The sequence below is a fragment of the Rutidosis leptorrhynchoides genome, chromosome 8 (assembly GCF_046630445.1).
Source record: "Rutidosis leptorrhynchoides isolate AG116_Rl617_1_P2 chromosome 8, CSIRO_AGI_Rlap_v1, whole genome shotgun sequence".
Taxonomy (NCBI): Eukaryota; Viridiplantae; Streptophyta; class Magnoliopsida; order Asterales; family Asteraceae; genus Rutidosis; species Rutidosis leptorrhynchoides.
This window is the reverse complement of record NC_092340.1, coordinates 291,194,150-291,214,445: the sequence shown is the minus strand read 5'-3', so window position 1 is coordinate 291,214,445 and position 20,296 is coordinate 291,194,150. Positions and strand designations below refer to the sequence as shown.

The following is a 20,296-nucleotide window of genomic DNA, read 5'->3' as shown; positions in this document are numbered from 1 at the left end:
ATCTTCTCGATCGGTGCGAGTTAAATTTTTTTTTACTAAAACACACCCAGAATTTCGTCGTTTCAGTTATTTCGGATTGTCGTTTTAAGTTTGCGTTCACACTGCAATCGGTCCCTCAACTTTGGCTCAATTTACACAACGACCCCTCAAGTTTACATTTTTTCATGGGTTGAAACTGTAAATATATAATTTCTATTAAAATAAAAGAAACTAATTACACTCGAATTTTTAACGGGCCCTATCTTCTCGCTCGGTGCGTGTTAAATTTTTCCAAGACCACCATTCAACTCGAAATAATTTTACGAACACAACGCGACTAACTATACGCGAAACGGACATCATTAAGAAAACACTAAATATTTCGGGCTTTATTTTATACATATACATGCACGTACAACAAATAACCCAACTTATTAGATATATTAGTTAACAAACAACGTGTATCCAAATTCAACCGCGCGTTGAATACAACCGCAGCAATGTGAGATCGAATTTTTCTACTTTACATAATTAACCGACATTCATATTTTACCCTAAGTAAAACTTCTATGAAACATCACAATTGAATGTGCAACCCAAAATCCCAAATATATGTATTCTATTACCGCATAATTCCCCTTCTAATACCATTCCGACGTATCTAGGGTTTCACCACCACGCCCGTCCACCACCATGAGCAGCAGCAGCAGCAAAGTAAGAAACTTCCGTCGCCGCTCTGATGACAACGATGACGATGATACCACCACCACCACACCTATAACCACCACCGCCACACCTATAACCACCACAACTACCACCAAAAGACCCCAATCCAGACTCTCAAATACATCATCAAATACATCCAATACATCAAAGCCTAAAAAATCTAATCTCCTTAGTTTCGCCGATGACGAATCAACCGATGAAATAACTCCAATTTCACGTAACCGTCCTTCATCTAATAAACAAAAGCCTAACTCCTCTTCATCTTCACGTTTATCATCATCATCACTTTCAAATCATAAACTGACGTCAGCTAAAGAACGGAAAACGTTAACGCCGTCATCTCTTCCGTCAAATGTTCAACCACAAGCTGGTGTTTATACAAAAGAAGCCTTACTTGAATTACAAAAGAACACCAAAATCCTAGGTCGTGCACCTACACCTTCTGAACCGGTTGTTGTATTAAAAGGTACTATTAAACCGGTTCAATTTAATAATAGCAATACTAATTTGTCAGTTGATAATAGAAAAGATGTTAATGGTGAGAATGATGATGAAAGTGATGATGGTGAAACTATGAATCAAGCAATGATAGATGCAATTAGGGCTAAACGTGAGAGGTTAAGGCAGTCACGTGCTGCTGCACCTGATTTTATAGCATTAGATACAGGTAGTAATCATGGTGAAGCTGAGGGTTTGAGTGATGAAGAGCCAGAGTTTCAAGGTAGGATTGCTTTGATTGGTGATAGAAGGAGTGATGTTAAGAAAGGTGTTTTTGAGGATGTTGTTGTTGATATGAGTAGGACTACAGTTAGAAAGGAAAGTGACATTGAAGCTGGTGATGATGACGGTTTTGAGGATGACGAAGAAGATGAAGAGGATAAGATGTGGGAAGAAGAACAGGTTAGGAAAGGGTTGGGTAAAAGGATGGATGATGGGGTTGGGGTTAGGAATGTGACTAGTAGTGGTGTGATGAATGTGAGTCAAAATGTTCAACAAAGAGCTGTGTATCCAACAACGGCGCCTGTCACTTCGTATCCGTCAGTGGGTGGACTGAGTATTGGTGGATCAGTTGGGTGGTCAGGTTCGGAGACGGTTTCGATTGCGCAACAGGCTGAGCTGTCCATGAAAGCTTTGCATGAGAGTATTTCTAGGCTAAAGGTATGTATCTCTGTCTTTTGGAGCTGCATACTTTATGTTTATAATGTTTGTATTCCTTGTATGATGCATGGCTTTTGCTCTTTTGGCTGCAAATAGATTATCTGAACATTTAAGTTTATGTGCTTATTGAGTTATTTCATAGATGCTATAGATGTAATATCTTTTATATACTTTATGAATCGTTAGAGATAATGATCTTGGACTTTTGGTCATTTAATTTACTATATATATGTACTGCTAATTAAAAGAGCAAAGTAAAACCACATTTATAGTGCGGAATAAGGCGTTGTGCCTGCCACCTTGGTTGGGAGTCCTTTGCGAATCTGGGCCCTGTTACTGTTATTACTAGCTTCTGGATCTTTGAGCATATTAGTTATTTGGGCTTATGAATTATGAATCTTGTTACTATACATTGTGGTTGGTATATGTATGTATGGTATCATGTAAAGCTCTATAAGATCAGTGCATGCATGCATTGGTATGTCAGTAACTTAGTATGTATGCAGTTTGGAAGGCAAGTGTATGTTGGTATGATATTATGTACAGTCTCCAAATTTTGATCAACCGTAAACCTTTAAATCCTAAGTATGCAAAAATCATACTATTTAATTTTTAATATGATGCATGGGCTGTGCATTAGGCCTCACGACCCATTTGTACTTTTATGCACCGTGAGTCTTTGAAAGCTTAACCCTGTATTATCGAGAAATTAGAGCTCATATTGGTTACTGTCAAATTGTGTAATTGTGTGCACCGTGCACTTATATAATTATGACTTGGGCAGTTGTAGCAAGAAAAATCATTACAGGCACTCATTATAAGTTGAAGTGAAAAACTAACATTTTACTATAAAATAGGGAGCATGTGTCCTTTTATTATGTACGAAAGATAAGTATTTGTCCTTATGATGCATAAGTATGGTGGGTGCTATGTGATTGGATTATGTTTCATCTTTTATCAAGAAAATACTATGAGCACTTTTTGTAGGGGTTTAGTCAAGTAGTGCACAATAGACATGAATGGTGTGATTGTTATCGATGCACAGGTGTTTACAAGTGTGTTCTAGCCTCTAGGACATGCTTTAAGCTCTAGATTCTATACTAGTAACTACTCTGCGTGGCAACCTGTATCTAGCGATGTAAATTGATTATCTCATTAATAAGCTATAATTTCTAAAGGATACAACCGGAGAAGAGATTGCATTGTACCTAGTATTAGGACAGTCTTAAATCTAATGATGATTATTTGTAAAGGGTGCTCAGAAGTTAGTCTGCTATCAATCTGACAAATTAGTAGTTTTTAAGACATAAGTACCAATGAACCTTGAGTCTTGGTGCTTTCTATGTTCTTGAATTGCTTAATCTAGGCATTGTTTCATTGGTCCAATTTTCTGTTTTAACTAAGACTTCTAATTGATAGAGTGAAGGAAACTTATATTACTATTTCTCCATTTATCTCAGATTTTAAGAACTATCTCATTATATATAGATAGAGCAACTTTAATTAATCTAATAGAGGGAAGTAAACATCACATTACACACTGTTTAATAACTGAAAGCCTAGTTTGATACGTATGATGTTTGTGGGGTATCGACTTGCACTCTGTTAAACCTATATAGGTTTGTTTTCGTAAAAAATGAAAATTGATTAGATTGTACCAAGTAAGCGAGTGAAAAACATTCGTATCTGTTGTACTTGGCTTCTAGCTTTTAAGAAAACCATTCTAGTTGACGAACATACCTTCATAAAACTCTAACCTAGAAAATCTGGACATTTGTGTTTCTATTGTATTCTGAGGTGATGTTGAGGTTTCCAACTGTACTGTTTTTGATTATGTTGAAAGCTGAAGCCAACCGTGTTGGTTTGTATATGTGCGTACTATAGACCATGGGAATACTTTGTAGTGCCAGTGGGTTCCTTGTCGAGCTAGTGTTATTATGTGTGGCTGTTTTAACTTGTGCCCTCATTTTGTTAAGGGGTGTTCCATTTCAGTTTTAAATTGTATAATCTGAAAACTGAACCGAATGAAAACAAAAATCTAACAAAACGAATTTGAGTTAAGTTTTGTATTGGTTTTGGTTCGGTTTATAAATCTGTATTCGGTATTCAGTTCTGTTTTTTGAATTCGGTTAAACCGAAAATCGAATTCAACTAATGATGTATTAAATTATTAATTGTTAATATATGTATAGATCACAAATCGGTTTGAAAACCAAAAGTTGAATTTAATTTCATTTTATATGTTTATTTTAGTTAAATTTCGACATTTGTTTAGTTTTTCGTTTTTTGACCAAAACTGAACCGAATTCAACTTCAGTTTTTGGTTTGGTTTCGGTTTCGCTTTTGAAATCTGAATTCGGTTTCGGCAGTTTTCAGTTTTGCTTGCAAAAGGTTGAAAATTAAATAACTTGATGAACACCTCTAATTTTGTTTAGTTACTTGGCCTTTTTATGTAATGCTTCACACAATCTGAGCTCATATTATTAACCCATTATTTCAGGAAACTCACAGTCGCACATTAACTTCTTTGGCAAAGACTGATGAAAACTTATCTGATTCATTGACTAAAGTTACTACTCTTGAAACTGCTCTTACTGCTGCTGGTGAGAAGTTCATCTTTATGCAAAAGCTTCGTGACTATGTTTCTGTTATCTGTGACTTTTTGCAGGTAAGAATATTTTTAATTCATAATCACATGATTTTATTTTATTTTTGAAGTTGATCCTTATTTTATCTTCTAAAAAGGGCAAGTTGATTAGATTATTGCATGGAATTGTAGGAGAAAGCTCCTTACATTGAGGAGCTAGAATACCAGATGCAAAAACTTCACCAAGAACGTGCAGAAGCTATCTTGGAGAGAAGAACAGCTGATAGTAACGATGAGCTAATGGAACTCGAAGCATCTGTGAATGCAGCAATGACAGTATTCAACAAAGGCGGCATCACCTCATCCATGGTGGAAGCCGCCAGTAATGCTGCTCAGGCGGCATTGACTGCGTTACGAGAATCAAGAAACCTTCCTGTCAAATTAGACGAATTTGGTCGTGATGTGAATCTACAAAAGCGTATGGACATGAAACGGAGAGCAGAATCACGAAAAGTTCGAAAATCTAGATCCGAATTCAAACGAACATCGTCTATGGAAACTGATATTGTAGTAGTTGAAGGAGAATCGAGCACAGATGAAAGCGATAGTGAGACCACAGCATATGCATCAAACCGTGATCAGTTACTTCAAACTGCTGATGAAATATTTGGTGATGCAGATGAAGAATACTCTAAACTGTCAGTAGTTAAAGAAAAGTTCGAAGTTTGGAAAAAAGATTACTTGTCAAGCTACGGCGATGCATATATGTCATTGAGTATTCCTGCAATCTTTTCTCCCTATGTAAGGTTGGAGCTTTTGAAGTGGGACCCACTTCATGAAGATTCAGATTTTATTGATATGCAGTGGTACGTACGCTCTGCTCGAATTTCTTGAACCCGAGAGGAATATAGCCCACCAGTTAAGTGGGTGAGTAAATTGCTGGCAAGATTAAGGTTTCTATGACGTGGATTTCCACCTGTCATGAGCCAACCAATAAAAAGCTTCCCTTTTTCTGTCTAGGTTGTTATTTTGTTAAATCTAAAAAATTATTCCTTTTTATTGATGTTAATTTTTGTATTCAGGCATGAGTTGCTGTTTAATTACGGTCTGCCCACGGACGAGAGTAAAGTTAACCCTGATGATGCTGATGTCAACCTAATACCCGATTTGGTTGAAAAGGTTGCGATTCCTATTTTACAGCATCAGATATCTCACTGCTGGGATATATTTAGTACGAAAGAGACAAAATTCGCTGTACTGGCTACAAATTTAGTATTTCGATACGTACCCCTTTCCAGCAAAGCGGTTACCGAACTTGTTGCTGTTCTTTGTGACCGCCTTTCTGATGCTGTATCTAATCTCATGGTATGCAACATGTCTCATTCATTATTGTGTTTATTATGTATCAGTTTATCAGCAATTGCTTATACTGATATTATGAAATGCTATTATATTATATAGGTGCCAACATGGAACACTTACATATTGAGGGCAGTGCCAAATGCAGCTAGATTTGCTGCATATAGATTTGGAATGTCGGTACGTTTAATGAGAAACATATGTTTATGGAACGACGTTCTCTCAATATCGGTTCTTGAAAAGCTTGCTCTTGATGATTTATTAAGTGGCAAAATCCTCCCGCATCTTCGGAGTATTCAATCAAATATTAATGATGCAATCACAAGAACCGAAAGAATTGTTGCATCGTTCGCTGGTGTTTGGACTGGTAGAGGTATCCCTGCCGATAAAAGGTACGATCTCTTAGACGCATATATTTTTTTGTTCACATTTTTAGCCATGTTGTTTATTTATCTTACTTGTGTGGCCTTGATCTGTTCAGCCGGAAGTTGCAACCGATGGTGGATTATTTGCTGGTTCTTGGAAGGACATTAGAGAAGAGGCAGAGTGTTTCGGGGACAAATGCGCTTGCTCGTCGTTTGAAGAAGATGCTAGTGGAACTCAATGAATATGATCATGCCCGCAACATTTCTAGAACCTTCAATCTGAAAGAAGCCCTTTGATTTCTTTATAAAAGGTATTTCTAGTTCGTTCACTGTAATCGGATCATTTGAACATGTAAAATTTGTTTTTTCCCCAGTATTTTACAATATAGTGCGAAGTACTGCCAGTCGTTGGAGTAATGAAACAACTCTTAATGTACTAATTCGACTACTGATACTTACTCTTAGTTATTGGTCTGTTTTCTCACTTTGAGTACTGTATGTAGTGCCTGCCTGCAACTTTTCAGCTGCTAATGAAGTAGTTATTGCATAGTAGTTGCTTATTAGCTGATCATTTACATAGAAAGATTAGCCATGGTTAAACTTATTTTGATACTTAACAGGTGTAATAATTACATATGGTTTGAATGCTTGGTGTTAGTGAATGCGTTGTTAACGAGCCGTGATGCTAAGGCAAAATGCAACTGTCTCAATTGTTAACAAACATGCACGAAATGATTTATTAAGGAGTAAGGCTACGCACTTTAACATGTGTGAGTCAATTTAGAATGACCAATATAACAAAGTGAAGGAAGAATATGTCTATAGCATTGTGCCTTACAGAAGTTATGATGTACTCTGTTGTAGTCTTGAAAATGCATATCATGTGACTTGATTGAGGCTGCTGCAAAATTAAAATTGCTTAAAAGAAAGATAGATGATATAGATCGACTTCCATCTAAACTAAAAGACACTTGGGATTAACGTAAGCCTCAAGGTATGTTATGAAAAGGATTAAGATCGCCCAACAATACCGGGATAATTAATATATGCATGACGATATAGTGTGAAAAAAGGATAATAGAAGATGTAAAGGAAGTGTTTGTAGTCGGAGTTGAAGCTGAATTTTCTTCCAACTATTTGGCATATACTAGATGAAACTGGAGCTTTAACATGTGAATTGGCATAAAAGGATAAACAAATATGGAGTATATGATTATGATTATGATACATATTTTATAGGAGAGAGATTTATTTGATTTTTCATTTTACAATCAGCTAAAATATTTTTTAAAAGTTACTTCAATAAGCTCTTTTTCTGGAGCATATTTTTCAATAAGCTCTAAAGTTTGTTTACCAAACAGCCCTAGAAGACGGTGATTATGAAAAATAAGCTCAACTTTTATTAAATTCTCAAAACTTGTGTTTCCAAACAAATCCACATGTGCACAAACTGTTAATTGGGCCGGTGGACTGGTGTCCAATCCTGACAAGACTCGACCTTTATGTTAGCTTCTACCCTTTATCGTTGGACATGTCCTATCGTTTGTTATAAAAATAAGGATCGATCTTGGCCCATCAACCTCGCACAAGTATCTAAATTTTATAATACGGTTAAAGCTATAAATAGGCTATATACTTTCACTTTTTTCCTAATATAAGCTATATACGTCAAAAAATACCAGTGTAGGCTATATATTTTCAGAGTGTTCTAATATAGGTTATTGGTGACCGATTAATTGTTGAACCGGTAAACTTAATTCTTTTTTTTTTCTTTCTTTTTTTAAATTTTGTATGGCTACAAATAGGTTATATACTTTTATGTAGACTATATAAAAAAATGATTTGTTCCGATGTATCACCAAGGTCATTCTCTACAAAGATTCCACGTCATCGTTGAGTTTTTTTTATCCGCTTAACAAGTGTTTTTCGTTCATATTAGTACACTTTTTGAAAGTATATAGCCTACACTGGTATTTTTTTAGAGTATATAGCGTACATTGAAATAAAAGTGAAAGTATGTAGCTAATTTATAGCTTTAACCCTTTGTAATTTATATGTTTTGTATTAATTTTGGTTTTAGTATTTATACTACAACAAATTCACATATATTTTTATCCACTTTTGAAAAGCGTGAAGTTTTTATTTAAATTCTCTACGCTTGTAAATATGTGTAAATTTAGTACAGTTATAAGTGTAGAATATTGTAAAAAAATTCACATTTATTGGTGTGTATAATCATAAATATAATCACGTTTAAGAGTGTTAAGTTAATTTTTTTTTTACACTAGATAGCTCCCCTCATGTGAAAAATGGGGTGTAACAAATTTACTCACAGTTTTAAATGTGATTAAATCTGGGTTTGTAAACACTAATAAGCGTGAACATTTTTTCTCTACAATTTTATGTGTGAAAATCTAATAATATTCTACATTTGTAAATGTAACAAGCTTATACATATTTATAAGTGTAAGAAATTTAACAAAAAACTCACATTTTTCTATAAGTGTGTAAAAATATGCGTGAGAGAATCATAAATTCTTTTGTAGTGTTGCCAACCATTGTAAAAAAAATTAGCATCTTAGTCTAATCTTTAACAAGTATTGCTCATTTTCAATTTGAATGATTCATTAACTTGCTAATACATTTCAGATTTATCAACTTTAAAACCTTATCTAAAATACCTCTGAAAAAGGACATGAAACCATAGTATGTTTACAGTTATGTTGTACACACTGAAACTTTGTTAAAAAATTTCCTCTTTGAAAGAAATTACATCATAAGCACTCATGGCTCTGGATCAAGCATGGCACCAGGTAACAACATAACTGATTTACAGTCAAACTTGATTATATATTCTAGTACTAATTGTACATGTAATGGTGATGCAAACTATATCGTCACATACTCATCATTATACTTACGCCACTAACTTTGATATATGCTTAGAAAGAGAAAAAAAAAAAGAGATCAAGTAGATAGAGAAATTTGACATAATTAAATACATGTTCCACTACATGACAAGAACAAACCAAGTGTTTCATTCCAAAAACAACACTTCTAATGTTAGCTTCTTATATCCTCAAGATAAAGATCTAATTTTTCATGAAATAGGAAATACATAAGGACACCACCCAAGTAGTACTAACATTTTGTTCTTCATACACACTATTTGAAAACAAGTCAAAAAGACTAAAATAAATCAAGAAAAACCAAAAGAAAACACCCCACACACAAAAGTAACAAACTTGATGTTTAACCCCCAAGATCTTTAGGAAAAAAAGCCCTAAGATATAATTTACTAGTTGATTAAATAATTAGAGACCATTTCTTTGCCTTGCATATAGTTAACTAAAGTGACCTATGATGCTCAAGGATACCGATGTTGTTCGTTCTTTGTCGTTTTACACTCGTAGAAGAGGGATCATCACCATTTGTTTTCTCCATTACTTGCTTAAGTGCTTCTTGAATCGTGCTTATCGAGTAATTCACCATTTCTTGATCATCATTTCCGGTTAAAACATCTTCTGAAGTGATGAATAAAACATTTTTAACTCGTCCACCAAGTGTGGTGATCTCGGCTTTTAGGGTTTTTAGTCGTAGGGCCTTTAAAGTCTTGATGAGGTCCGGTAGGAGATCAGATCGGTCCTCGCAACATAATGATGCTCTGATCACAAATTTACCATCTTTGTCTGATGCATTGTCCAGAGTCAACTCATCGATTTCAGTGGGGACGGGACATTGTTCAGCAATTATCGATGTTTGACGCTTTAGCTCTTTCACATGCTGTATCACTTCAGCAAGCAATGAAGCCTTGTCCGTCTATAAAATATAAGCAAATCATTAGTTAGTAGTACTAAATACTTGAGAATCGAATTGCGCAATATATATGAAACTTTTAAAAACAAATGTCCACCAAGTTTAAATCATAAAATGTAGTTTATTGTTCATATAGTATGGATGCCTCTTGAGTAATTTTATCGTTACCTAGCTACTAATTGCAAAATATGTTCAATATTAAATGTGAAGATGTTAGATGATTTTTTTTTTTTAATATACGAGTGTACCTTTTCAATGTTTACTAAAATGCAACATTTTAATAGTTAAGAATTCAAAGAATTGAAAACTATACATTAAATATATATGCACATCAATTTTTAATGATAAAAACTTTTTTAATTTACTTTCACCACTACATATGTTCATGATGAACTAGGGTTATCTTCTACTAAACTCGTTAAATGAGCAAACTTTAAAAATCATTAATAGTACGCCTTTTTTTTTTCTCTTCACATTAAGCCTTAAAAATTGGGTGTTGATAAATCTACTCAATTATTTATTATTTTTGTAGAGTGTAGTTATTTATACAATACAAGTGTCAATGCATAAATATGAATGAATTCATTAAATAATTGAGTGAACGTCCTAAAAAAATTAGTTGACATTAGGGTTTTATACTGACAAGAAAACTATGTATGTTGAACTCAAATACACATCAATCAATCAATCAATGTATATTACATACTTGATTTTATTGAACATAATACATTTGTAACCTACTTAGCACATGCTACAAAACATAGAAAAGTGACATTCACTATTATATATGATCACATGATATATAGATCACCCTTGAGTTACTTGATGTATAACAAGATTCCTTTATCTTACCTTATAGATTAGGTCCATTGGAATATAGATCATATTATTGTATACACTTAACATATTGTATTGTGTGAAATGAATTGTGGAAAAATCATGATTATGTGAATAAAAAGACAACAAAAAATGGTGGGTTCTATGAAAAGAGTAGAGCATAGGTAGCAAGTTATTATGAGTGTGTTTGTAATGATGGGGTACGTTGTTTTAAAGCATGAGCGTGGGAATAAACACACATATATATATTTGTATAAGTTTTATGTCATAACTGACACAAGAATGCTTACTTTGTCTGGTGTTGTTACTCGAATAAAAGTTTAGTTTCTTTTCATAATTTCTCGGACTTCAAAAACACCGGCAAGAAAGTTTGTATAGCAAGCTTTTTAGCTGATCATTGGTTCCTCTTTATCTTATCAATTTTTCAAAAAATCTTGTTAGATTTGTATTAACAAAAGCTTAAATCTTTAGTACTACAATTCATATTATTATAACTTAGATCATAAATCATAAAAGTATCACAACACAATTAAAAGTATCAAAACACAGGTTTACTATTTTTCATATTTTTGTATAACATGGTGATAGAAAAAAAGATTATATTTTTATAGAAAATAAATAAATAAATAAATAAATCTTACTTTGGTTGTGCTAGGAAGTAAGCTTCGAAGCTTAGCAAGATGATTATTGATACGTTCCCTACGACGTCGTTCTGCTTCACTATGACTTTTAGAAGCTGCTAAAGCTTTAGCATCCATGATCTCTTGAGCAGTCATCTTACCCATTTCAGATTGAAGCCCAAACGGGCCGGATCCGGGTTGAACCACATGTCCAAGTGTCTCAGATAAGAGTCTTAACTGATGATCAGATGAAGTACTACCATCATATGCAAACTGCAAGCCACCTGCCACCCTCCTATTGAATAAACCACCGTAACATGATAACGGAGGAGTTTGTGGTGTTGGAGGGAAAAGAAACGGGTCATGGTCTCGGGTCGGGTATTGAAGAAGTGGGTTGAAGTTGTTTTGGTGAAAGACTTGAGGTAAAGTACTCCATGATGATGGTTGTTGATGATGATGATGATGATGATGCATGGTTGGAAGACTTGAAGTTGTGTTAGTATATGAATAATCATTTATACCCATGTTTTGTTGAATTTCTTGAAGGACTAATTGTTGTTCTTGAAACCTTTGAATATTTTCTTGATCAACTTCTTCTATTACTACCTCTTCTTCACTTTTATCACACATAATATTTTACCTAACCACCCCCCAATAAACAAAACACATGTACATATACATATGTGTAGATTGTAGGTTAATTAGCAAATAAAAGTAGTTATTTGTAAGAAAAAGTGTAAAAAAAACCCTTAAAAATCTTGACTTTAAATCAACAAAAAAACCTGGTGGTTTCAAGAATTATAAATCTTAATTTGATGCATGGTTTGGATTCTAAGTTTATGTTTTATCTCTCTAGAAAAAAAAAAAAAAAAAACTTGTTCTTGATGTGTTTAAATTTCTCACTCTAGAAGTGGTAGGTTTTGGTTTGTGGGAAGAGGAAGGGGTGGTGGAGTGGTGACCCTTTTTATTCTTGTAAATAAACAATAAAGTTAAAAGGCTTTATTTTTGTTCCTTGTGTTAAAAAATTATTGTTATGTTATTTATATATTTTTCATTTTCATCGTTTTTCATATTTTTTCATCCACTATTCTAATTCTATCTCTAGAGACATAGCTTTCCTTTCTTCTTACGGCATTAATGTCTACCTCTTTTATCTCACACTATCCATTTCTGTAGCTATCGCACTTGAACTTTTTGAACTGTATTTAATTAAAAATCGCTAATTTAACAATATTTTTAAATAAGTTTCTTACCTACATATAGATACATGCATACAATGATGACACACATAACACACGTATGAGTATATAAATGTAAATTTTTAATTGGGTGAAAGTGCATTATGAGAGGGGGGAAACACGAGTAGAACACAATACACACAGTTTGTCGACCGACCAAAAACAATAAGGAAGATTAAAGCACACATAAACATGAGAGAAATTAAAGCATATACTTATATATAGGAGTAGTATAATAATGATTAAAAAAGAGAGCTAAAACAATTAATGTAGCTTTTTTTTTTGTTCTGTGGCCTATATGTTGTTCATGCTTCCCTCGATCGGTCAAACACATTTTCCATACTTGATAAATAAAAAAGCTAGTATTTCTTACTTTGGTATCTACCTTTTTTTGTACTTCAAATATTGCAACAAAGAATCTCTTTTTGGAGTCTGTATTAAGACTAGAAAATTCGATTAATTAATCCGTATCAAACATTTCGACTTTTATATAAACGGATACTTTTTTTTCTTGTTCAAGATATTCAAAGAAGAAAAATATTTTTACGTAGACGTATTTAGGAGCATAATCAGATTATCCCGTAATTGTAACTCATTATTTTCTATGACTACTCAAAAACTTTACTACTAAAATATATACTCATTCGTTCCAAAATATTTGTTTCGGTTTGACTTTAAAGCATTTGAAATTTAATTTAAATATTTAAATATTTTAATTTGTGTTATATAATATTTGATAAAAATTATACCAATGAAAACATGTTTAAAACTCAGTTCTTTCATATAAATTTTATCAAATATTATATAAATAAAAAAATATTTAAATTCAAAATTTTGAAAGAAAGACTATTAAAAGTAAAATGAAACAGTTTTAATGAGATGAAAATAATATATTTTATTAACATTCAATGAAGATATATAATCATATTTGACATGATAAAAAGATTGATGCATCATATACCCTCTATGTAGGTTTTTTTGCCCACTCCCGGATTAGTCGTTTTGGAGGGGAGAAATTGAAATGGTTCGGGGTGCTTTGTCGTTGAATTGCCAACACTGTGCTTCGTTTCCATCTCAACTTGTCTTCTCAAGTAAAATCTTCTCCTTAATGATAATGAACAGACCAAGGCGTTTTCCTACGATACCGGTGGGCTTATATCTTTCGTTTTTTTAGCTGTTAGATCTTGTTCTATCATTTTCATAGTTGTAAATTTCTCGTTTTGATAGAACATGGCGCTTGTAAATGTCTTATTATTATTCAATATATAATAAAGTTTGTTTGCTGTTAAAAAAATTCATTCGGTATGTTCATGTATTTTGAAAATGACCATTAATTTCATATTAGTACCGATGGTCTTTGTATTACGAATATCTAATTAACTGTCCTTTTAGGGGTATTGATAAAATCATTATTCCGGTCAAGAGTGATTTTATTGCAGGTAGGCAACTTATGAACGACCCGCTTATGTTGATGAGATTATAGCGTGAACAAAGAAACACAAAAAAGAAATGCCGATTTCAAGGTAGACTTCGATGAGCTTTCGATTCGGTTAACTGGGCAATGCTTAATCATATGTTTTCAGTTAAGATATTTGTTGTAATGTCGGTGAAGTTGTTTGAGTTGTCGTGAGGACGGGTTTTTGGGGTAATTATTGGTGGTGGAGGTTGGGGTAATGAAATGTGTTATCCACAGCAAAACCTTGGTTTTAGGTTTGTGACACGGTACAAGTATCAAGTCGTAACAAAATCACTTCGGGTAAAAAGAGGCAAGATGGACAAGACACAGAATTTTTGTCATAAAAATTTTATCCTCATAAAAAATAGGATCTTCAAAAAATGTTTTTGATTTTGTAAAAGTAAAGCTAATTGTTACACTTGACAGGTTGAAAATGTTCATGCCAGTTGTTACACTAGGCAAATTTTCTTTGATAAAACATTTCCGAATTTGGTGAAGTATGCTTGTACAAGATTTGGCAAAATTGAAATAACAAGATTTTTTGCAATATAAGTTGGATGACATCGATAGCACTTCAAGAGATACAAGTTACAAGTTACGAATCGATCACAAATCGTTTGAAGAAGACAACACTAAATTAGTTGTAATGGATCACAAATCCCAACAAGATCCATGATCTTGGATAAGCAAAAACTAGAGCTCTGGGTGCTTAGTGTTTAATTCGATTACATCTTCCGTTTGTATTTTAATGATGGTCCTTTTATGAGTTGATGTTCTTCTTGAACATTTATATATGTATATAATTTGTTGGCTTTGCAAGAAAAAAACACTCATCGAATTATACAACAATTCAACAAATACCAATTAGAAAATGGTTGATTCACATTTATTTAACAGATCAAACTAAACGACAAATCAAACTAAAGAAAATGACTCACCAATCTAACTTCTAGTAAAAAAAATGGTATGTATATGTATGAAATGCATTTGATATGTACATAGAGAAACAAATTTAAGTAAATAGTTGTGGGCTTTTGCAACTATAAAACATACTCGTTGTAGAAATAAATGAAAATAAGTTTGTAAAAATTTTTATTTATTTTTTTTAAAAAAAAGGGAAAGGAAGGGTTAAAGGCTAAAGCGGGTGGGGAAAGGAGGTACTCGAATCCACGCCCAAACTCCTTTGTGTTTCCTGTCAAAGAGTTTTGTAATCATTGTGTCTTCAAAGCCCCTCTCTCTCTTTTTTACAGTAATTATTAAATTATTAATTTTTAAATTAATTAATATAAATAAATAATTATACGAGTAAATTATTTCAGTCTCCCGAGTAAATAGATCCTATTCCTATTAGTATTCCCCTCGGTTTCGGATCCTCATATTCCTTATTTCTTTGTTACCGTTTATTTTAAAAATAAAAAACATTAACTTCATGTATGTATGTAAGATTATAGAATTGCATTTATTACCATAAATATATCAAACGTAAGTTACTCGACAACTAGCTGATAATTGTTGTATTCATTCTTTTTTTTTTAAATAATAAAATCAGTTTGCTTTACAAAAAAAATAAAAATAAATAAAGTTAAAAATTTGGAATTATGTAAAAATTGAAAGTTGAAAGATTAAAAATTAAAATGGACTGATGGAAGATAATAAAAGGTGAGTATGTAAATAGAGGACACCTGCTTAGTTGTCCAATGAACAAAGAAATGGATGAATTGAAGTCAACAAATAGAAGGGTGAGAAAATATTCTGATTCTCCTAATGAAACAGTGTACATCTCTGAACTGGTTAGGGGTACCATTGTCTTTTCATTATCAATTACTTCAAATAGCCATGCCAACTTTTCAATTTTACTACTGTACGATTTATACTTGTTCTATCTTTTTGATTATATTAAGACACGTTGATCAATTTAGCTACTCTGTTATTTACTGTTAAATTATAACATTATAATTATATTAGTTTAATAGTTTCTTTCTATATACTAAACCACACTCGTAACAGGGTCATTTTAGTTTCATGTAATGTTGTTTTCAATCTTTTCATGTGGTTTTCACTTTTTTTACTTTTAATTTTTTCCATCTTTTCAATAATTATTGATTTATTATTATAAATACTAAAGATTAAACATGATTAATTCCTTTTCTTTAAATTTATTACGGATAAAATAGTCAAAAAAAAAAAAAAAAAAAAAAATATATATATATATATATATATATATATATATATATATATATATATATATATATATAATTTTGTACCGATCGTCCATATACGTATTATAAATGTAAACCATTAAAAATAATATTTTTTTTCACAAAATCGAATATATATATATGAGAATAATACATAGTGATATATATATATATATATATATATATATATATATATATATATATATATATATATATATATATATATAGGGGCAGGATCAATGGGGAAGTAACCAATCGGGGGGAAGCGGGGGAAAGTAAAAAAAAAAAATTTCGTTTTCTTTTGAATTTTTTTTTCCGACATCAAGATCACACGAAAATATGAACATTTAGAAGAGACACTTCGTGATAAATGTTATTATTTAGGCTGGAAAACGATCGACAAAAATAACATTCAAGATAATATTGTTCGTGAAGAATATGAACGTTTTTTTTTCATGTTTTGTGAAGTAAAATTTAGCCCGATTTAGAGTTTAGGGTTTAGGGTTTAGGGTTTGGTGTTTTGGGTTTATTCCATAAACCCAAAACACCGAACCCTAAACCCTAAACTCTAAACCGTTCGTGTTAAAAACTCAATCTAAATCCTAAATCTAAACCCTAAATCTAAACCCTAAACCCTAAATTTCTAAACCCTAATATTAAACCCTAATATCTAAACCCCAATAGCTAAAAACTCAAAATACGCTCGAAAAACACGATAATTGTTATATATTACTTCTTCGAGCGTTTTCCCGCCAAAACATAAACATTTATCACAAAGTGTCTCTACTAAATGTTCATATTTCCATCTCATCTATAATGTTCGTGAACAAAGTTTTTTCAAAAAACGAAAAAAAAAAAGTTTTTGCTTCCCCTATATATATATATATATATATATATATATATATATATATATATATATATATATATATATATATATATATATATATATATATATATATATATATATATATATATATATATATATATATATATATTGGTAGGATCAAGAGGGAAGTAACCAATCGGGGGGAAGCAAATTTTTTTTTTTCGTTTTTTGAAAAAACTTTGTTCACGAACATTATAGATTGGATGAAAATAAGAACATTTAGAAAAGACACTTCGTGATGAATGTTATTATTTTGGCGGGAAAACGCTCGAAGAAGTAATATATAACAATTATCGTATTTTTCGAGCGTATGTTGAGGTTTTAGACATTAGGGTTTAGATATTAGGGTTTATAGGGTTTAGATATTAGGGTTTAGAAATTTAGGGTTTATGGTTTATATTTAGGGTTTAGATTTAGGATTTTGATTGAGTTTTTAACACGAACGGTTTAGAGTTTAGGGTTTAGGGTCATAAACCCAAAACACCAAACCCTAAACCCTAAACTCTAAATCGGGCTAAATTTTACTTCACAAAACATGGAAAAAACGTTAACATTCTTCACGAACAATATTATCTTGAATGTTATTTTTGTCGATCGTTTTACCGCCAAAATAATAACATTCATCACGAAGTGTCTTTTCTAAATGTTCTTATTTTCATCCAATCTATAATGTTCGTGAACAAAGTTTTTTCAAAAAACGAATTTTTTTTTTTGCTTCCCCCCGCTTCCCCCCGATTGGTTACTTCCCCATTGATCCTGCCTATATATATATATATATATATATATATATATATATATATATATATATATATATATATATATATATATATATATATATATATATATATATATATATATATATATATATATATATATTATGTACATATATATATGTACATACACACACACTACCGGTTGAGCCCAGTTATTATTATTTTTATGTAAGGTTCATTATGAGTAAAATAGTTAAATAAAAAACATATAGTTTTGTACTAGTTTTCGATATGTGTATTGTAAGTATAAACTTTTAAAATAATTGTTAAAAATATATATCTGATGAAACCATGTATTGCTGCCTCTTCAAGGCCCGATTCGGTGCTCTTAGTCAACGCAGACTGATATTCAATGGAAAATTGGAACATCGGCTTACACCCTTGAAAGCCGAATGTATTGAGATCCCTTTCTGTGAAACAAAAAATTTCGAGGTTATAAAAGATTGGGGATCCTCTAAAGTACCGGGCCCCGATGGCTTTTACATGAAATTTGGTAAATGCCATTGGAACAAAATTAAGGGGGATTTCATTATTGCTTTTAATCACTTTTGGAAACCAGGCAAAATATCGAAAGGTGGCAACACTTCGTTCATCGCGCTTATCTCTAAAAAAAGTGATCTGCAAGGTTTTTCGGACTATAGACTAATAAGCTTGATCGGAACATATTATAAAATTATGGCGAATGTGCTCTCACAGCGATTGCGATCAATCGTCCGTTCAGTGGTGGGCTTAAAGAAGAGTGCATTCATAAAGAACCGCTATAAACAAGTCTTTGAACGACATAAAAGCCAACAACAAGAAAGGTTTCATGTTTAAAGTGGATTTCGAGAAAATATTTGATAGCTTTAATTGGGACTACCTGATGAAAATTATATAGTTAAATAAAAAACATATAGTTTTGTACTAGTTTTCGATATGTGTATTGTAAGTATAAACTTTTAAAATAATTGTTAAAAATATATATCTGATGAAACCATGTATTGCTGCCTCTTCAAGGCCCGATTCGGTGCTCTTAGTCAACGCAGACTGATATTCAATGGAAAATTGGAACATCGGCTTACACCCTTGAAAGCCGAATGTATTGAGATCCCTTTCTGTGAAACAAAAAATTTCGAGGTTATAAAAGATTGGGGATCCTCTAAAGTACCGGGCCCCGATGGCTTTTACATGAAATTTGGTAAATGCCATTGGAACAAAATTAAGGGGGATTTCATTATTGCTTTTAATCACTTTTGGAAACCAGGCAAAATATCGAAAGGTGGCAACACTTCGTTCATCGCGCTTATCTCTAAAAAAAGTGATCTGCAAGGTTTTTCGGACTATAGACTAATAAGCTTGATCGGAACATATTATAAAATTATGGCGAATGTGCTCTCACAGCGATTGCGATCAATCGTCCGTTCAGTGGTGGGCTTAAAGAAGAGTGCATTCATAAAGAACCGCTATAAACAAGTCTTTGAACGACATAAAAGCCAACAACAAGAAAGGTTTCATGTTTAAAGTGGATTTCGAGAAAATATTTGATAGCTTTAATTGGGACTACCTGATGAAAATTATAGGGTTTAATGGGTTGAAGATTTTATTAGTGGTTGGAAATTTAAAAAATTAAATAAATTATTTAAAAATAGAAGAAAAATAAATATTACATTATCATTCAAATTAACAGTGAAATTATGATCATATTAACTATTTAAACGGTTAAAACTGAATATCTTTATCTAGTTATAATTGGCTATTTAGATATAGTTAGATTAGATTAGATTAGACATAGTTAAATATGATAGATGAGATTCGATTGTTATGTTGTTGTTAGACATAGTTATCTTTTATAACCTAATTTTCCATCCATTTTTTAAACGGCTAAAATTTTATTAATGCAAGTCTTGCAAGGAACTAGACAAAAAGAAAATTTCACATGGGTTTAGAAAGCCAAGAATTTCAATCTGGCGCAATATTACTTCTAGATTTAAGTAAAAAAAAAAAAAAGCAACTAATCTAATGCTATCGAATAAATCACTTTTTCTAACTTCCCGAGAGTCATGAAAAATGTCATTATGTATCTTCATATCCACCATAAGGTGGCAGCCGCAATGTAGTAAAACCGATCCAAATGCATCCGTGATCTGAAGGTATCATCTATCCAAGTGAACAGCTCGTTGGTAGAATCTATTTGAGGAGGCCAACGACCTTCACTTAATTCCCCATCTAAGCATTCTTCTTCGTCTCATATGTACTAAGAACCATGACAACAACCAAAATTGAAAAACAAATAATAATGAAAGAAGAAAAAAAAAGAAA

General features: G+C 32.1%; 2 protein-coding genes across 2 annotated transcripts; one reads left to right on the top strand and one right to left on the bottom strand.

The window, feature by feature from the left end:
• Positions 1-611: 611 nt before the first annotated feature.
• On the top strand, positions 612-6,658 carry LOC139861453 (transcriptional repressor ILP1-like). Its single transcript, XM_071849844.1, has 6 exons — positions 612-1,863; positions 4,364-4,531; positions 4,643-5,316; positions 5,533-5,815; positions 5,912-6,201; positions 6,291-6,658. The coding sequence occupies exons 1-6, from the start codon at positions 673-675 to the stop codon at positions 6,469-6,471; spliced, it is 2,787 nt and encodes a 928-aa protein (XP_071705945.1). The 5' UTR covers positions 612-672; the 3' UTR covers positions 6,472-6,658.
• A 2,533-nt stretch (positions 6,659-9,191) lies between these two features.
• Positions 9,192-12,312, bottom strand: LOC139862542 (transcription factor bHLH30-like). Its single transcript, XM_071851156.1, has 2 exons — positions 11,469-12,312; positions 9,192-9,993 (listed from the first exon to the last, which is right to left on the bottom strand). Exons 1-2 carry the CDS (start codon positions 12,075-12,077, stop codon positions 9,523-9,525), a joined length of 1,080 nt encoding a protein of 359 aa, XP_071707257.1. The 5' UTR covers positions 12,078-12,312; the 3' UTR covers positions 9,192-9,522.
• Between the last annotated feature and the right edge of the window lie 7,984 nt (positions 12,313-20,296).

What these genes read in the sequence shown, in the direction of transcription:
- LOC139861453 (XM_071849844.1), top strand. Translation starts at nt 673, where the DNA reads ATGAGCAGCAGCAGCAGCAAAGTAAGAAACTTCCGTCGCCGCTCTGAT. An exon ending in AGAGTATTTCTAGGCTAAAG is followed by an intron (nt 1,864 to 4,363) that starts GTATGTATCTCT and finishes CCATTATTTCAG; the next exon opens with GAAACTCACAGTCGCACATT. An exon ending in GATTTTATTGATATGCAGTG is followed by an intron (nt 5,317 to 5,532) that starts GTACGTACGCTC and finishes TTTTGTATTCAG; the next exon opens with GCATGAGTTGCTGTTTAATT.
- LOC139862542 (XM_071851156.1), bottom strand. Translation starts at nt 12,077, where the DNA reads ATGTGTGATAAAAGTGAAGAAGAGGTAGTAATAGAAGAAGTTGATCAA. An exon ending in TACTTCCTAGCACAACCAAA is followed by an intron (nt 9,994 to 11,468) that starts GTAAGATTTATT and finishes TATATTTTATAG; the next exon opens with ACGGACAAGGCTTCATTGCT.